Genomic DNA, 19328 nt, shown 5'->3' on the forward strand with positions numbered 1-19328 from the left:
GTTCTAAACAAAGGAGACATGCGCCACTTTAAAGGCATACTATAGACACCCCCCAGGTACGACATTTAAAGGAATATTACACTTTTATTGTTTCACTTTAAGCATTATTAAAATCACTGCTCCGAAAAAACAGCCGCTTTAAAACTTTTTTTTGCATTGATACATGTCTCCTGAGGCAGGACCCAGGTCCCCAAACACTTTTTATGACAATAGCTTGCATATTAACCTTTAAAATTAGCACTTTTGATTTCTCCCATAGACTTTTAAAGGGTGTTCTGCGGCTTTCGAATTTGCAGTGAACACCCCAAATTGTTCGCTATTCGGCGAACGGGCGAAAAGCCAATGTTCGAGTCGAACTCATGTTCTACCCGAACATAAAGCCCATCCCTACTTTCAGGTCAATAAAAAAAGGTTTTATTCTATGGCATATCTTAGTTTCTATGCTTTTTATCAGTATTTTGTATGCAATCCCAATATTTATGAAGCCTTGCCTGCAGGAGAAAAAAACATCACAACAGCTCCAAAAGGGGAAAGAGCTTTGTGTTATAGTATAAGATAAAAATCAGAGATGGGAAGTTTACAGATATATATTTATACAATAAGCCTTGGGCCCATATAGGAAACTGCAGCACAGCAGAAGCAAGGGACTGTATTCCATACATTCCTGGTGGCCTGAGCTAAAGGAGGCTCTCAAAAGAAGAACTCTAATCTAATGGAGAAGCAGCATATTGGTATTATAAAAAGAGTTGCTGTGGGAAGCACCTGTTTAATAGGCAGTGCCTGACACCCTGGAGAGTGCCCTACCCACCTATTCCACTCCATCAAACTGTCTTTTATTAAATTTTGGATACTCAGCTTTTCCTCCAGAGACAGACCTGCTCAGCTAAGCTACATTTAGAAAGGCCACAAATAGAACCATTTTTTATTCTGTCCACGTGTGCCTGACATTTAGTTGCATAAGGACCCCATAAATAAAAGTAATTTTTTTTAACTGCAATATTGGCACATTAATTGGGAATTCTAGTTGCTATTGTTTTTCTTTTTATATGTTTGAAAAAGATCACCTTCTTATAACTGTGTGTTAATGTTTTAAGAATCCTGTTGTATGTATAGATTGTAATTATATATGTGTATAGCGGAAGTCACTATGCATGCTTTGGTTCTGGCTTAGTTATGCTGTCTGCATACTGTAACAGTTATGCCTTAGTGATCCTCTTATTTCCATGCAAGTTTACCTGACAGAGTTTGCCTCCCTTGCAATAGCACACTTTTTGTGATCTCTAATGACACGACACACTCAAAATGCACCTGGTAGCCAGAGATCACATGATCTTTGCCTAGGATGTAGGTCAAATAAGGATCTCAAGAGAAAAGTACTTTTTTTTTTTTTTTTTCAATTCATAATTTTTATTAGCACCAATTTTAGTTTACAACACTTAGAACAAAAACAACAAAATACATATTGAGAAATAAATAAATAAATAAATAAAATAAAACAAACAAAAAACAGTAAACAAACCAAGAGGCCAACACACATACACTGCCTATCTTTATCTTAATTACATCAACACTATTATTCATGTAAATAACTCATCCCTTTCCCCCCTTCTTCTTTGCCCCCGTTTTATCGATGTCATCCTATATCCATCCATGGGAAGAAATCCCCCCTGCAATAAGACCGACAGTCATATATTTATAGGTACGCCTAGCTATACAATCCATTTATATCCTAAACGTATCCCTCTACTCTTCCTTTCTCTTTTTCCACCTTTCTTCCCTTTTTCTTTTTTTTCCCTTTCTTCTCCCTCTCCCTTTCTTTTTCCTCTTTTTTTCCACCTGTCTCTTCCGTCTTCCTTTTTCTCCTCCTACCTTTCATTTACTTTACCTTATTCCACCCTCTTTCACCTATCCTTCCCCACATTTTCTATAATTTGAAAAAGAACCATCCACCCCTGGAGTTCCATCTGTTGCTATTATAAAAGGAGTCATCCCGGGCATGCCCAACCACAAATCCCATATTTTATAAAACTTTTTTATTGACCCCTTACTTCGACAAAACTTGCCATTCTTTTAATACAGTGCCGTTAACCTGTAAGCTCCATTCCTCATATGTTGGCACATTCGAGGAAATCCATTTTTGTGCGATTAGCTTGCGTACAATAAAAAACATCTTGTTAATTTCTATCCTAATTGCTAGTATGTATGTTTCTTTTTCTAGGCACCCCAGTAAACTTATTTTAGGATCCCTTTGTACCTGTGTTTGATATACCTGGTTAATAGTATCATTTTTTGCCAGTACCTAAATAATTTGGGACATTTTCATAGCATATGTATTAGGTCAGCTGAGGTTCTCCTACTCCGGGGGCAGTCAGATGTATCTCGTCTACCCCAGTAATGCAATTTAACTGGGGGCCTATACAACCTATGAATTATGCTTTAAAGAAGCCTATCCTGCTTCTAACTAATACACTGTTTTACTTCCTCCATCAGCTCATCCCTCACATTTCCTTTTCAGATTGTAAGCTCTAAGGAGCAGGGCCCTCTGACTCCTCTTGTACCAAATTGTAATGTAACTGTAATGTCTGCCCTTATTTTGTTAAGTGCTGCGCAAACTGTTGGCGCTATAAAAATCCTGTATAATAATAATAATAATAATAATAATAATATAATACAATTGTGTTAAAGTTTGCTGGGGTGAAACTGATACTGATTGTACTTTTTCCAAAATATTTTGCCATTGTTCATCTGTAAGATCTCCTAGCTCCTTTTCCCATCCCGTCTAGCTTGACAGGTAGCCTTTCCCTGGAGGTGGCCCATTAAATAGCCATATATTTTAGAGATGATGTCCTTTTTCAATTGTATTGTTGTGATTAAGTCTATTAATGCCATATTTTGAACTTTTAAATTCTTTCCTCTAAATTGGATCTGTAAAGCATGTCTTAATTGTAAATGTTGAAAAAAGGTGTTGGGGGGAAGGAAATATTATTTTTGTAATTTTTGATATGTTTTTAGAACCCCATCAGAGTATAATTGGTCAATATATTGAATCCCCGATCCTTTCCATACCCCAAATCCTTCTATTTATGTATCTCCTTATACTTTATATTCTGCCATAGAGGGGTATAAACTGAAATGTCTATATATTGCATTTTTTATTTCATTTCCTGCCATATTCTGTTCATCAACAATAAGGTGGGTCTTTGTATAGCTTTCCAATGGGTCCAGATTCCAATTGAGTTATTAAATGATTACAAGAGGGTCAAGTCAAAAGTATTGATTGAATTGGGTCCATCCTGTCTACATTGCCCCATCCCACCATCTGTTGCAGTTGAGAAGCAATAAAATACATCTTTGCATTGGGCACAGCAAGTCCCCCCTTATCTTTGGGAAGCTGTAATGTAGAAAGCTTAAGTCTAGGAATTTTAATCTTCCATAGTAGGATATGGAACAGGGAATCTAGTTTTTTAAACCATTTAAGGGGAATCCACTTAGGAGAATTATGTAGAATATCAAGTAACTGAGGGCCCCAGAACATTTTAATCAAATTTGCACGTCCCACCAGCGATAAAGCAATAAGGGTAATTTAGTCCATATTGTACTCTTCGCCTTAAATTTATCTAAAAGTGGCATAAAATTTTGATTAAAATATACCTCGATTTTAAAGGAGACCCAAATACCTAGATACTTAAAAGATTTAGCTATTCTAATCTGATTTACTTTTTGTGGTAGTATTGGAGACATCTCAACTAGTGGGATCAATAAGGATTTATCCCAGTTTATGCTGAAACCCAAGGAGGAGCCAAAAGTCTCTATCAGAGTTACAGCAGAACCTAGTGATTCATCCATATCTCCCAGAGCATCGTCTGCATATAAAGTTTATCTTCCCTTTCTCCTCTCCTAAACCCTTTAATTAGGGGTGTATGTCTAATTGCTATCGCTAGGGGCTCTATTGCAAACAACAATGAGAAGAAGGGGCAGCCCTGTCTGGTAACCCTAGATAAAGAAAAAAAATTGATATAGTACCATTACTCTGTAAACATGCTCGGGGCATGATATAATAATTTTATCCACCTCACAAAACCTTCACCCAGGCCAAATCTTTCCAAAACCTCCCACAGATATGTCCACTCGACGCAGTCAAACATTTTTGCTGCATCGAGGGACAAAACTGCTCTTTTTCCCACATTATCAGGAGTCATCTGCAGGTTAACAAACTGTTTCCTCAAATTTAATGCTGTGGACCTTCCTGGGATGAAACCTGTCTGGTCCTGGTGTATCAATTTCCCTATAACTGTATTTAGTCTATTGGCCAAGACCCTTGCCAATACCTTAACATCTGCGTTCAGCAACAAGATTGGGCGTTAAGACTCTGGTAGTGTCTGATCATTGGGTATTGATCATCTGGTTTGGGTATTACAATAATAGTGCTTCATTCATTGATTCTGGAAGCCTACCTGTGTTGAATCACTGGTTAAGCATTTTCAAAAATTCCGGGAGCAGTATTTCTCCATAGATCTTATAAGCCTCCAGCGGCAAGCCATCAGTACCTGACGCTTTACTGCTGGCCGATTCTGAAATGACTCCAGTGTGAGTGGGGAGTTAAGTCTTTCCCTGTCATCTGCGGAAATTGAGGGTACCTCCAGAGGACGGAGAAAGTCTCCAAGTTGGTCCAAATTTTAAGTCACCTTGCCCCTATATAAATTATCATAAAAGTATAAAAAGGATGATATAATATCTATCCAGGTCACAAAGTTGTCCCAACTGCAAAGAGTGGTGAGACCACAACAACGTGTTGTACCCCCCAAAAGGTAGACAGCCTAGCTTTAGAAGTTCAAGCAACTATGGTCAAAACCAGAGGGACCCACACCGTGCTTGGGAAGAAGGTTCCCGTTCTAGTCCTAGGCCTTATCCTCATGACAATAGATCATTCGGACAACTGACTAATTATGTCAGACTACCTCCTAGATCTCCCTCTAGACCTTATCACCCCCATCAAAATAGAGATAGACCCCCTCAGGGCCCTAAGCGAGGATTCGATAGACGACCCAAACATCTTATTATCAAGAACACTATCCAGTCCCTATTCATAATCGTTTTTCACCTCTGAGAGAGGTTAATCACTACCCAGGCTCCTATCAATACAGCGAAAGAGATCAAGATCATTATGATCACTCACCTTACAATTACAATCTAGATAACCCTAATCACTGGGGTTTTCACAGGGAGGGGCCAAACCAGACCAGAAAAAGAGGTCCCGAACAAGGTGAGGCACCAGAGGCGGGTGAAGAATCAAAAGGAAAAAGAAAAAGAACTTAGCAGGTTCAGGAATTTTCAACCTCAGTAAAGTTGTACTTACTGAGGAAGAAACCATGGTTTTAGAATAAGGTTTAAAATATGTTCCTCCCAAGAAACTTGATAAATTCCACACTTTTACTGACATCCATAAATATGTACACAAGTTGAATGTTCAGAGATATTTACTTGCCAACCCAGTAGCCAACCATAATAGTTTGACTAATTTGGGGCCTATTCATTCAGGATTGAGTAATCCTTCTCTATTTAACCCCCCCCGTTCAAGTTTCCCTCGAACCCTATCAACGTCTTCAAGGACTTGGTCCTTGGTGACTTAGACACACTGGTGATCAAAAGACCTCACAATAACCCATCCGTTAAAGCTGGGTTGAAACAAATATGTGAGAGAAAGGATCTGGTGGTACGTCCAGCAGATAAGGGTGGTGCCATCGTTATCCTGGACAAATGTGACTAAGAAAATGAGATGTTACACATCCTAAGCGATTGTCAAACATATAGTCCATTATACTGTGACCCCACCCAATCGTTTCAAAAAGGATTTGGGTATTATTGTCAAGTGAGGCCTTTCTGACTCTATTCTAAATAAAAAAAGAGTATGCTTTTTTAGTTCCATTAGCTTCGCATATACCTACCATTTATTATCTCCCAAAGATACATAAGCACACAACTGGACATCCCATCGTCAGTGGGATAGATTCAGTCACTTCAAGAATAGGTAGATATATTGATTTTTATTTACAGCCTTTAGTTAAACAAGTACCTTCTAATTTGAAGGACACTAAAGATACCATTCAGCTGTTGTCCAGTATCGAATTCCCTGCGGGTTGCTTACTGGTCACGGCAGACGTAGCGTCCCTCTACACCTGCATCTCACATCAACTCGGATTTGAAGCAGTTCAATACTATCTATTCCAAAATTCATCTCTACCTCAGAACCAGAAACAGTTCATCATGGAATTGTGATCCTTTGCCACAAGCCATAACTACTTCTGGTTCAATGGCCAATTTTACCTCCAAAAGAAAGGGGTGATTATGGGGGCTAAATTGGACCCCAGTTTGGCCAATTTATTTATGGCCAAGTGGGAGGAGGATGCCGACTATGACCATTAGAGATCAGAGATAATTCTCTGGGTACGCTATATAGATGACATCCTCCTCCTATGAAATGGCAGTTTGGATTCACTTGAATCATATATGGCCACTCTTAACAATAATAATAATAGAGGCATTGTGTTATCATTTGAAGCCAGTCCCACAGAAATCTATTTTCTGGATTTGGTTATCAAAGTAATGGGCAATCAATTAAGTACAAGCACCTAATTTAAACCAACTGATAGGAACTCGTACATTCCTGTCGACAGCTGTCACCATCAGAGTTGGCTGGGTTCTTTCCCACGTAGCCAGTTTTTAAGGCTACGACGCAACTGTACCAACATCCAAGACTTTGATATCCAGGCATCTATGGTTATCCCTAGGGAGGAGGAGCCACGTCCCGACGACACCGCGATTCGAGTACCCGGAAGTTACGGGTTGTTTTGGAGCCGGCCGGCCTTTCCTTTGTACGCTCATTTACCACTGACGTCTGTAAGTGCAATTCTGATCTTGCTTTCCAATAAATGTAAGGTTTTACGCTATGTGGAGCTGTTTATTTCTTTTTTGGTGACCTATCCCTACCATCCTGGTGCGGCTGACTGAGAGGGTTCTTGCAGACCGGATGACATCTAGCACCTGTTTTACAGACCCCAGGCTGGGGTTACAGCCATCCGCTCAGTAAGGTCTCCTATCACTAAGAGACCAACATCTTTTGGTAAGAGGCAGCAGTTTTTGAAGGTGGAGGTTTATCAACGCACCCTATTCACTGCAGCAAGGCTATCAATATTCACCTGTCACCTGGGGATATGTATTTCATTCAATTTTTTATTATATACCTTTTTTTTTTTTTTCTCATGCAGTTTACGGACTATTATCCATCTTGTTTTATGTACTGCCATTAGGGACATTATTTGCACTTTTGAGATTTGTTTACATATTTCTTTCCATTCACGCTTTTTGAGATATTCAATTGTCACAGTGAATTTCGTTCACCATTTTTTTGGTAGATGATTTGAGGCATTTATTTGTCATTTGTATCACGTCACTACACCGTATATTTTTTTCAGACATAGGAGCAATTCTTGTGTTTCACCATTTAAATTTAAGGCACAGTTATTATCACCTATGTGGATTTATCCCTCCATGAGGCTATAGGCACTTGATTCTGGCCTCTCTCATATCTTTAGCGCGATTTTTCTTATTCACAGGATGTAATCTATAGAGGAGCTCCATCACTTCAAATGCAGATTGCTCCCAACATTATTAATCCGCCTTCTCGGCCCACGTTTTTTCATAACTTGAAGGGTTATTTCGCATGTAAAAAATGCAATGTCTGTCCCCATAACACACTTGGGAGAAAGAAAACAATTTCCTTCACATCAAATGTTACACATAGATACTATTGCATTAAACCATTTATCACATGTGCCACGTGTGTATTTAATCACCTGCCCCTGTGGGAAACATTATGTGGAAAGGACCACACATAGCTTCTCAACTAGGGTTGGTGAACATATTTCTAAACATAAGGTTGAGACTTTTCTGGCCTGCCTCATGAGATCCTGTAAGCCTGGGTACTTGCTCAAGAACTGCTGCACCACCAAATTCAGGACGTATGCCAAACATGGAACATGGGTCAAGTGTCCCTGTCGGAGGGCAGAGAGAAAGTTGGTGCCATTGTCGCATTCAGCCATTCCTGGCTGCAGCTGGCATGGCGCCAACCACCTCTGAGCCTGCCCCTGAAGAGCTGACAGAATCTCTGCCCCAGTGTAGCTCCTGTCCCCTAGGCAGACAAACTCAAGCCCTGCATGGCATCTTTTAGCCTGACTGCTTGCGTAGCGCCTTGAATTCTTATGGAGCACTGCTGGTTCAAAGATCAAATTTGCAGAAGAGGCCATAGAGGAAGAAGAAAAAGAGGGGGTGGAAGAGAGAGCTGTGGCAGAATCACCACTAGCATTTTGGAGGCGTGGTGGCGGAACAAGCTCCAACAACACTGAACCCTGTCCTGCATGCTTCCCAGCTGCCAGCAGAGTTACCCAGTGCGCCGTACTGCTGACCGCCCTGCCCAACGTGGCCAAAACACTACCTTCCACATGCCAGTAGAGAGCCGGAATGGCCTTCCATGAAAATAAATGGCGTTTTGGAATCTACCGCTGAGGCACAGCACATTCCAGAAATTTATGAAAGGAGGCAAAGTCTACCAGCTGAAAAGGCAGCAGTTGCAGTGCTAGCTATTTGGCCAAGCTAGCATTTAGATGCTGAGCATGTAGATGGCTGGGGCTGAATTTCTTTTTACAGTTCAGCAACTGGGGTAGGGAAATTTGACTGCTAAAATCAGATGGTGGTGTACTGCTAGCAGATTGACTGCAAGTACTTGGGACACCTATTGCTATACCTTCATTCCTCTCAGTGCAGGTTTTTGAGAGGACTGCAGGTATAGGGTTTGAGACTCCAGATGAGGAGCAAGGAGAAGTCTTCCTTTTTTTTTTTGATGTGGGTCTTTCAAGTGCTGTTGCCAATGGTCTGCATGGCAGGTCGCCATATGTCTGGTCAAGCATGTGGTGCCCAAGTGGCTGCTGTTCTGGCCACGCTTGATCCACTTCAGACATAGGTTATAAACAGCAACGGTGAGATCTGCTGCACAAGTGTTGAAAAATGCCCACACCAAGGAACTTTTAAAAGTCAGCGGGGAGTCAGCAGCGCCCTGCACCTGTGGAGCTTTGCAGCATGATGCAATAGGGTGGCTGCCCTTAAGCTGCCCCCTAGAGGACATCCTGCCTCATTGGAATTGTGCCTCCTCCTCCTCTCTTCTCTCAGGCACCCAAGTACAGTCAGTTACCTCATCATTCCCTCCCTCCTCATCACTGGAGCAAACTTGGCAGTATGCTGCAGCTGGGGGAACATGACTGCCAGTTTCTTGACCCTCTTGGGCATTCCCTCTCTCTAGGCTCACGTTACTCCCTTCCTCAACCTGGCAACCAACATCAGAGCCTTCAAATCGCTGCGCACTGGCTATGGAAGGAGTGACTGTGGACAAGGAGGCGGTGGAATAGGCTGCTTTGGCAGCTGCGTTGGAAGGCAAACTACTCTGAGCCTGGGTGACAGGATGAGGTGGTTGAGGACGGCTTTGTTATCCACTCCACCAACTCTTCTGCATGTTCTGGCTCAGTAACATGGCAGCATCAGAAAAAAAGGACAAGCGTGTCCCCCGGCCACCTGCAGAGAATGCACCATGTCCACTACCACCACTGTTGACTGTAGACACAGAAGCTGCTTGCTCTCTTTTAGTGGCCTGTGAGCGTCTGCCTCTCTTTGATGGCCTTCCGGACATGATGTATTTTTTTGTTTTGCAACACCACACTATACTGTATTAGATACTGTGTACACCGCCTGAAGTGTAGTAGAAACTGTACACACTGTATTAGATACTGTGTACACCACCAGAAAAGTAGTAGAAACTATACTATGGCTGCACTGTATTGTGTACTGTGTACACAACCAGAAGTGTAGTAGAAACTGTACACACTGCATTAGATACTGAGTACACCGCCTGCACTTTATTAGAAACTGTACTCTGTACTACAGCTGCAATGTATTGTGTACTGTATACACCACCAGAAGTATAGTAGAAACTGTACACACTGTATTAGATACTGTGTACACCACCAGAAAAGTAGTAGAAACTGTACTACGGTTGCACTGTATTATGTGCACCACCAGAAGTGTAGTAGAAACTGTACTACGGCTACACTGTATTGTTTACTGTGTACACCACCAGAAGTGTAGTAGAAACTGTGCACACTGTATTAGATACTGTGTACACCTCCTGCACTGTATTAGCAAATGTAACGGCTGCACTGTATTGTATACTGTGTACACCGCCAGAAGTATAGTAGAAACTGTACACACTGTTTTAGATACTGTGTACACCGCCTGCACTGTATTAAAAACTTTACTACAGCTGCACCGTATTGTGTACTGTGTACACCACCAGAAGTGTAGTAGAAACTGTACACACTGTATTAGATACTGTGTACACCACCAGAAAAGTAGTATAAACTATACTATGGCTGCACTGTATTGTGTACCAGAAGTGTAGTAGAAACTGTACACACTGTATTTTATACTGTGTACACCACCAGAAGTGTAATAGAAACTGTACACACTGTATTAGACACTGTGTACACTGCCTGAAGTGTATTAGAAACAGTCCACCACCGAATTCACTGTAGATATAGGCTACACTGGATGCAGAGTATGTATACAAGACTGTATATATATATATATATATATATATATATATATATATATATATATATATATATATATATATATACATATATATAACACCGCCTGAAGTGTATTAGAAACAGTACACCACAGAATGCACTGTAGATATAGGCTACACTTAATATATATATATATATATATATATATATATATATATATATATATATATATATATATAAATACACTGCCTGCACTGACTGAATACCGAGTAAACACTGAATATATAGTCTATGCTAAATGCAGAGTATATATATATATATATATATATATATATATATATATATATATATATTAGACTGACTGTGTATATATATATATATATATATATATATATATATATATATATATATATATATATATATATATCAAATAAACTGCCACTAACTGAATAACCTGCCTGCTTAATCTAAATCAAGCTATCTCTCTGTCCATGCCAACAACACTACACACGGCTGCCGTGTAAATAGCCTTATATAGTGTGGGGCGTGGACATAGTCTCCCTGAAACATGATTGGCAAAGGCACCCTGCCTTTGGCCAATTATGACTCTCTTAGCAGAGCGTGCCAAACCATGCAGGTCAGGTGCATGCTTAGGCCAATCATCATACAGCAATGCACCGTGATCTCGCAGAGCATTATGGAGCGTTCTGCGGCACTGTTTGGCGAACGGGCGAACACCTGATGTTTGAGTCGAACTTATGTTCAACCCGAATATCGAGCTCATCTCTAGTTGGGAAGATACAGGAGAGTTTAAAAAAGATGAGTTCTTGCTGGAAAAAAATATTTTAAGCAACAGTCAGCATGGATTCATGAAAGACAGAATTTGTCAAACAAACCTGATTTCTTGTTACGAGGAGGTAAGTAAAACCTTGGACAGAGGGGTGGCTGTGGACATGGTATACTTGGATTTTGCAAAAGCGTTTGACACGATTCCCCACACACGGCTAATGTGTAAGGTAAAGTCTACAGGCTTGGAAAAATTGGTTTGTAAATGGATAGAAAACTGGCTAAAAGACCGAATTCAGAGAGTAGTGGTTACTTATTCATACTCTGAATGATCTAGGGTTGTTAGTGGTGTACCCCAAGGTTCTGTGTTGAGACTCCTAGTTTTTAATATATTTATAAAGTATATAGGGTATGGGATTAAAAGTACAATTTCAGGCTTTGCAGTTGACACCAAGCTATGCAGTGGAATAACGTCCTTACAGGATGTCTCTAACTTACAAGCAGGCCTCAGTGCTTGTTTAATTGGGCAACTCTGTGGCAAATGAAGTTTAATGTTGATAAATGTAAAGTTATGCACTTGGGGGGCTAAGAATATGCATGCATCATACATACTAGGGGGAGTAAAACTAGGGTAATCAATGGTGGAGAAGGATCTGGGTGTTCTGATAGAACATGAGGCTTGGTTCACACTGGAACCTGCTGCGGATCACACAGGAGCGCTGTGCATCCCTGTTCCCCGTTTCAGGGACAAATCAGGGCCGAATCTATGCCTGAATTCTGCCCTGAAACGGAGCCAAAGACGCACAGTGCAGTGCACTCCACAGCCGCAACAGAGATATGTGAACCGGCTCCATGGGGAGCCAGTCACATTCTCCTGCTATGCGAATTAGATGCGGGGAAACCCGTATCTAATTTGCATAGGTGTGAACCCGGCCTTAGCCTAATAATAGCATGCAATGCCAAGCTGTGGTTTCCACAGCAAGTAAAATCCTTTCTTGTATTAAGAGAGGTATGGACTCCAGAGACAGAGACATAATTTTGCCCCTGTACAAATCATTTGTAAGACCTCATCTGGAATATGCAGTTCAGTTTTGAGCACCAGTTCTCAAAAAGGAAATCGGTGAACTGGAGGAAGAGCAGAGACGAGCAACCAAACTGATAAGAGACATGGAGGAGCTCAGCTATGAGGAAAGATTAGAGGAGCTGAATTTATACTCTCTTGAGAAGAGGAGATTAAGGGGAGGATATGATCATGTATAAATACATAAGTGGTCCATATAGTGAACTTGGTGTTGAGTTATTCACTTTAGGGTCATCACAGAGGACAATGAGGCACATCTGGAGGAAAAGAGATCTTATCTCCGAATACGGAAAGGTTTCTTCACAGTAAGCTGTGAAAATGTGGAATAGACTCCCTCAAGAGCTAATTCTAGCCAGCTCAGTAGGTTGCTTTAACAAAGGCCTGGATTATTTCCCAAATGTACATAATATAACTAGAGACTAATATGTATAGGTAAAGTTGATCCAGGGAATATCTAATTGCCTCTTGGGGGATAAGGAAAAAATTCTTTCCCCCACTGGAACAAATTGGATTATGCTTTGCTGGAGTTTTTTGCCTTCCTCTGAATCAATTGTGGGTATAAGATTGAGTATCCACTTCAGCCCCAGACCATTTGGCTGGCCAAAGACCACAGCGTTTTTTGTGATTCAGCACTACGTCGCTTTAACTGACAATTGCGCGGCCGTGCGACATGACTCCCAAACATAATTGATGTCCTTTTTTCCCCACAAATAGAGCTTTCTTTTGGTGGTATTTGATCGTCTCTGCGGTTTTTATTTTTTGCGCAATAAACAAAAAAAACGCATTCTTTTTTACTTTTTGCTATAATAAATATCTCCCAAAAATACATATAAAAAACGTTTTTTTCCTCAGTTTAGGCCGATACGTGTTCTTCTACATATTTTTGGGGAAAAAAAAAATTGCAGTAAGCGTTTATTGATTGGTTTGCGCAAATGTTATAGCATCTACAAAATATGGGATAGTTTTATAGCATTTTTATTAATATTTTTTTTTTACTAGTAATGGCGGCGATCTGCGTGACTGCGACATTATGGCAGACAGGTCAGACACTTTAGGCGCTATTTTGGGACCATTCACATTTATACAGCGATCAGTGCGATTAAAAATGCACTGATTACTGTGTAAATGTGACTGGCAGTAAAGGGGTTAACCAGTAGGGGGCGCTGCAGGGGTTAAGTGTGTCCTAGGGAGGTGTTCTAACTGTGGGGGGGATGGGCTACGTGTGACATGACACTGATCACCTCTCCCGATCACAGGGAGCTGTGATCAGTGTCTTGTCACTAGGAAGAATGGGGAAATGCTTGTTTACCTCAGCATTTCCCGGTTCTTCCTCTCCGTGAAATGATCACTGGTATGTCTGCAGGACTCGCGATCACACTCACAGAGCTCGCCGGCGGCGCACGTGCTCACAATGCCGCGTCTTAAAGAGCAACGTACAGGTACGTTATTATGCCTGTACGTGCCATTCTGCCGACATATATCGGCGTGAGCCAGTCGGCAAGGGGGTATATAAGATTGTATGATCCCCCCCTTTTTATTGGTTAAACTAGATGGACTTGTGTCTTTTTACAACCAGACTATGTAACTACATACGAATAGCCTGAGAAAAAGCAAGCCAGTTGCCACAGATAAGCTTTTAGACCTTAGATCTTCTGGCTTTGACAGAAATGTCCTACTCTAAGCAGTCTTCACACTAATCTTCTGTATAACCCCAATCCTGACACTAACCCTCCCTGTAACCCCAACCCTTACACTAAACCTCCCCGTAACTCCAACCCTTACACCAGCTCTATAACCCCCATCCCTTATGCTGGGCATTCATATAACTGCAACCTTCACAGCAATCCTTCCTAGAACTTCAATCCTCACACTGACTCTCCCTATAACCCCAGCCCTCATACTTAAGCCTCATGCACACAGGACATTTTTTTCCTCCCCTGGACACCAGGCTTTAGGGGAAGAAAATGCAACTTAAAAATACATCTAAAGCCATGTTTTGCAAACACATTTAACCACTTCAAATTTGCCCAGGCCAATTTTCAGCTTTTAGTGATATTGCACTTTGAATGACAATTACTCATGCAACACTGTACCCACATGAAATTTTTATATATTTTTTTTAACAGATAGAGCTTTTTTCAGTGGTATTTAATCACCACTGAGTTTTTTTTATTTTTTGGTAAACAAATGTAAAAATGTTGAAAAAAAAATTTTTCTTAGTTTATGATATAACATTTTGCAAATAAGTAATTTCTCCTTCACTGATATGCACTGATGAGGTTGCACTGATGGGCATTGATAGGCTGCACTGATGGGCACTGAAAGGCAGCACCGATGGGCACTGATACATGCCACTAATGGGCACTGATAGGCGGCACTGATGGGCACTGATAGGCGGCACTGATGGGCAGCACTGATGGGCATTGATTGGCACTGATGGTGCTGCAATGATTCTATTAGTGGAAATGTGCCCTGGCAAAATTGTCGGTTTTCAGCTCTCCTTTCCTCACACTGTGACAGCGCATGAAGAAAGAATTGCTGAAAAACATCAAGTTTGTTTACAAATGCTGTGATTGGCCCTTTTCCATGAACTGTGATCAGCTGCGTCCGAAGGACACAACGATCACAGAGTGCGCTGGATGCGTGCCCCAAGAGGCGCAGAGGGGGCGTGGTTTTGGGAGGATGTCCGTGGACTCCCTCCCACAACTGGATGACCGTGCTGTAGCCGCCTTTTGGCTATAGTGTGGTCGGGAACTTATTATGCGCGTCAAATGTTTGGGTGTTCATTAATTTCATTGGCCAGAATATAAATGTATTCTGGCCATTGGAATGAATGAATGCTCAAACCACTAAATGTGCTTAGCGTTTAGGCACATTTAGGTGCGTTTACAGTTGTTTAGGTGCCTTCAGTGTTTTTTCTGCCCAAACACTCCTCTCCTATACACACAAGTGGTGGGCTTTTTTTTGCCTCTAAATGCTCCTTCCTGCAAAAATGGCTAAAATGGAGGGTATTTAGAGGCAGGAAAAAAAAAAAAGTTGAACGTTTGTAAAAGTGTAATTTATGACGCCCAGTGTGCATGATCCCTATTCCTTCCTATAAACTAAACCCCCACAAAAAATGTTTCTAATGTAACCATACACTCCTCTTGTCAAACTCACCTCCCCAGCACTGGGATCATCTGTGATGAAGACTAATAAGTTCTGTGCCAAAAAATACCAATGGGAATCTCATCACCGTGATCTGTTCTTTTGGGTCAATGGGTTTGCTGGTTTATGCTTTTATTGTCTCTGAGCTTACTGCAGCCTTCTCCACACATATTAAGGGATGAGAGAAACCAGCACATATTTTTATGAGTAGAAACAGCACTTTATCTAAGAGCAGATGTAAGGAGGCTGCTGAGTCTAGCTGACAAATACTTTATGAGACTCCCCCTGTACTGCCTAAAAGGGACTGTTCACTATATTAAATACTACTATTATTCTATGATATACAGTATATCATATATCTTATTATTATATACTGTATTTTTTCCTTTGTAGAACTGTATTGAACTGTGTTGAAATACTCTGTTATCACATTACTGTACTGTTTGCTACAATCCTTTGATGCCAAAAAAACTGACACCAAAGCTACTTTGAAAACATAGTAATGAAAACATAGCTTTAGTTAACGAACTTACCATTTTCCCTCAGCATCCTCCTGCAATAGTTGGATAACATCCCCATTTCTGACCAGTACGTCATCAGATCCCCTCTTCTTGCAGTCAGCCAGTGCTTTATATTTGCCAGGAGACTGTAAAACCACATAAGCTGCCATTACTAGATATTGCAGCACAGTCTGGAGAAATCAGTGATCCCAACTAATGAATCATTTATCTTTTTTGGCTTAAGTTAAAGTAGAACTCCGGCTTGGATGTTTTTTTTTATATTTTTGTTGCAGAAGGGGTCTTGACTCCACTTCTTAATTTCCTGCGTGTTACGTGTTCTGCATGCAGGACACTCTTGTGTACTCTCCTCCACAAATAAATTCTTCTAGGAACTTCTGACTGTGCAACACTGAGCCAAAGTAGCCTATTCCTGTAGCTGTTGTTTTATTGCAATGATGCTGCCTCTGCAGCCAGTTGTCCTTAGACCCCTTTCACACTGGGGCGGTTTGCAGGCGGTATTGCGCTAAAAATACCGCCTGCAAACCGCCCCTAAACAGGCACCGCTGTTTGTTCAGTGTGAAAGCCCGAGGGCTTTCACACTGAAGCGGTGCGCTGGCAGGACGGTAAAAAAAGTCCTGCAAACCGCTTTTTTGGAGCGGTGAAGGAGCGGTGTATTCACCGCTCCTGCCCATTAAAATCAATGGGACAGCGCGGCTATAGCCGCGCTGTACGAGGGATTTTAACCCTTTTTCGTCCGACAGCGGGGGTTAAACCCGCAGGGCTGTGGCCTCTCTGCAGCCATGTGGCGGGCAGCATGGGAGAGCCGAGCGGGCAAAAGAGCAGAGATGACATCATCTCTCACCGCCCACTCTGCATCACCACTGTTCTGCCCTCACTGTGCAGCCACGGGCAGCAGAGAGATTACATCATCTCTCTGGTGACCCTGATGTAAAGATCTGCTCTCTGAGGACTCTGAGGTAAGGGGGGCTCTCTGGGGACCCTGATGTAAGTGGGGGGGCTTTCTGGGGACCCTGATGTATGTGGGGGGATCTCTGGGGACCCTGATGTAAGGATAAGGCTCTCTGGGGACCCCGATGTAAGGGAGGCCCTCTGGGGACCCTGATGTAAGGGGAAGGCTCTCTGAGGACCCTGATGTAAGGGGGGGCTCTCTGGGGACCCCGATGTAAGGGGGGTCTTCTCTGGGGACCCTGATGCAAGGCTGATGCTCTCTGGGGACTCTGAAATAAGGAGGGCTCTCTGGGGACTCTGATTTAAGGGGGAGCTCTCTGGGGACCCTTATGTAAGGAGGGGCTCTCTGGGAACCCTGATGTAAGGGGGAGGCTCTCTGGGGACCCTGATGTAATTGGTGGGCTCTCTGGGGACCCTGAAAAAAAAAAGTTGTTTACTTACAGTGGAACGTTTTTCCTTATTTTCTTGCGCAATTGCGTATAGTTTATATACTGTTTTTGTGCGTGTTTGTAAAATAAAGTGGGCAGGTCTGGATAGAGTCCACGGCCAAATTTTTGTCCCAGTCCAGCCCTGCCCCAGATTGTCCTTATTCACATATCTTAGACCAGGGACAAGGGTATTCACTTTCTGATAGCATTTTTGGAGCCATGGTACTTACTTGTGACAAACCTTCATACAATTAGTATGATATGGGACAAAACAGTGTTCAAGCATAACGTGCATATCATTCAAATGCTGGATGTCTCTTTGGTGCCTTACTCATTGATTAAACCCATCAGAGTCCCAAATGAGAAAGTATTTAAACACTGTTAATTCAAACCAGCAGCTATACTGGCAGCATTCTTCACAATAATAATAAAAGCAATCTACTAACCAGCTGCACTGTGTCCTCCTCTTCTGTGTCAGAACAAGCACATGAGCTTGACCAGCCTTCAAGTCCTTCACAGATCTCTAAAGACTGGGACATTCCAGTCCAACCTGGACAAAAGTTTGAAATGTTTTAAGCATTGTGCATGCACTAAAAGTCATAGTTACTAAAGACTGACACTTTTGATGACACATTAACAGGATGGTTAGGAATAAATGTAGCCGTGGGCTACACTACTGTCATAGTGGTTGTAATCACAATATAGTGCTAACATTGTTGAGAGTGGGAATACTTTAAATGTAGGAAACTCAAGTAGTGAAATAAAAAACATTTAAAGTATGAATTGAATTTCTTGTTGCCCATTATGCATATAAAATGGGGGACTCGCCACATTATCCCCATGGGATAGCCCTGTACATAAAACCAGGTCATCTCCAATACTCTACTGCCATCTATTTGGACTGGAACTGTTATAATTGGTGTTGGACTACCCATGTTATCCCTTTAAAACCCAGTTACACAGGCTCTCTTACTAGTTAAAAGCAGGTAAAATACCCATGAAGATATTTAGTACCCTACTCAGCCACAAAATCTGTGTAATTTATTTGTGTGCTGTTTTCAAGGGATAGGGTGGCAACCCAATCACTAAAGTATGGCACAGTGTATGATCATGGCGATACCTGATTATATACCTCTATAATAAATAAGACCATTAGTGATGTAGTGATGTCAAACTCCCAAACATAGAGGGGTCAGTAAAATGTTGATGCTATGTAATCTTCAGTGAGAAAGGCACAATGACAGTAACACATGCAAGGTGATAGAGACAGGAAGTGGCTGAACAGCTCCTGCTTCCTATAGCAGTCAGAAAAAACAAATTCATAAAAAAACATATATAAAAAAAACAAAAAAACATATATATATATATATATATATATATATATATATATATATATATATATATATATATATATATATATATATATATATATATGTTTATATATATATATATATATATATATATATATATATATATATATATATATATATATATATATATATATATACATATAAGTATAAAAAAAATACTAAATGTTAAATGCTTTTCTCCAAACCTCTGCAATCATTTTTCACAATACAAAATTTAAAAGTTATTGGAATCTATGATCAAAAGTAGAAACAAGTGTATATATGAACTAATGCATGTACAGGTATATGTGTTTTAAACATGTAGGCTTCCAGTGGGGATTGGGATTGGCAGTGACACAGTATGGTTCCCACTATTGATGGGCGGGGACACCTTATGGTTCCCAAAAGAGAAGAGATGTAGTATGGTTTTCACT

The 19328-nt window shown here is 41.1% G+C and overlaps 1 protein-coding gene across 6 annotated transcripts in view; it reads right to left on the reverse strand.

Annotated features, from left to right (window-relative positions):
* MCF2 (MCF.2 cell line derived transforming sequence) overlaps positions 1 to 19328 on the reverse strand; it is a 256235-nt gene that overhangs the window by 30143 nt on the left and 206764 nt on the right. For 4 of the 6 annotated variants that reach the window (XM_073599249.1, XM_073599251.1, XM_073599248.1 and 1 more), the window contains 2 exons: positions 17992 to 18095; positions 16182 to 16294 (listed from right to left, as the gene is read on the reverse strand). In XM_073599249.1, coding sequence (XP_073455350.1) covers positions 16182 to 16294; positions 17992 to 18095 — 217 coding nt within the window. Of the gene's footprint in view, positions 1 to 1539; positions 1668 to 16181; positions 16295 to 17991; positions 18096 to 19328 lie in introns of those variants that run through there. The other 2 variants (XM_073599250.1, XR_012236004.1) reach the window with 2 other exon arrangements.

Source organism: Aquarana catesbeiana, linkage group LG09 (genome assembly GCF_042186555.1).
Source record: "Aquarana catesbeiana isolate 2022-GZ linkage group LG09, ASM4218655v1, whole genome shotgun sequence".
NCBI classification, from domain to species: Eukaryota; Metazoa; Chordata; class Amphibia; order Anura; family Ranidae; genus Aquarana; species Aquarana catesbeiana.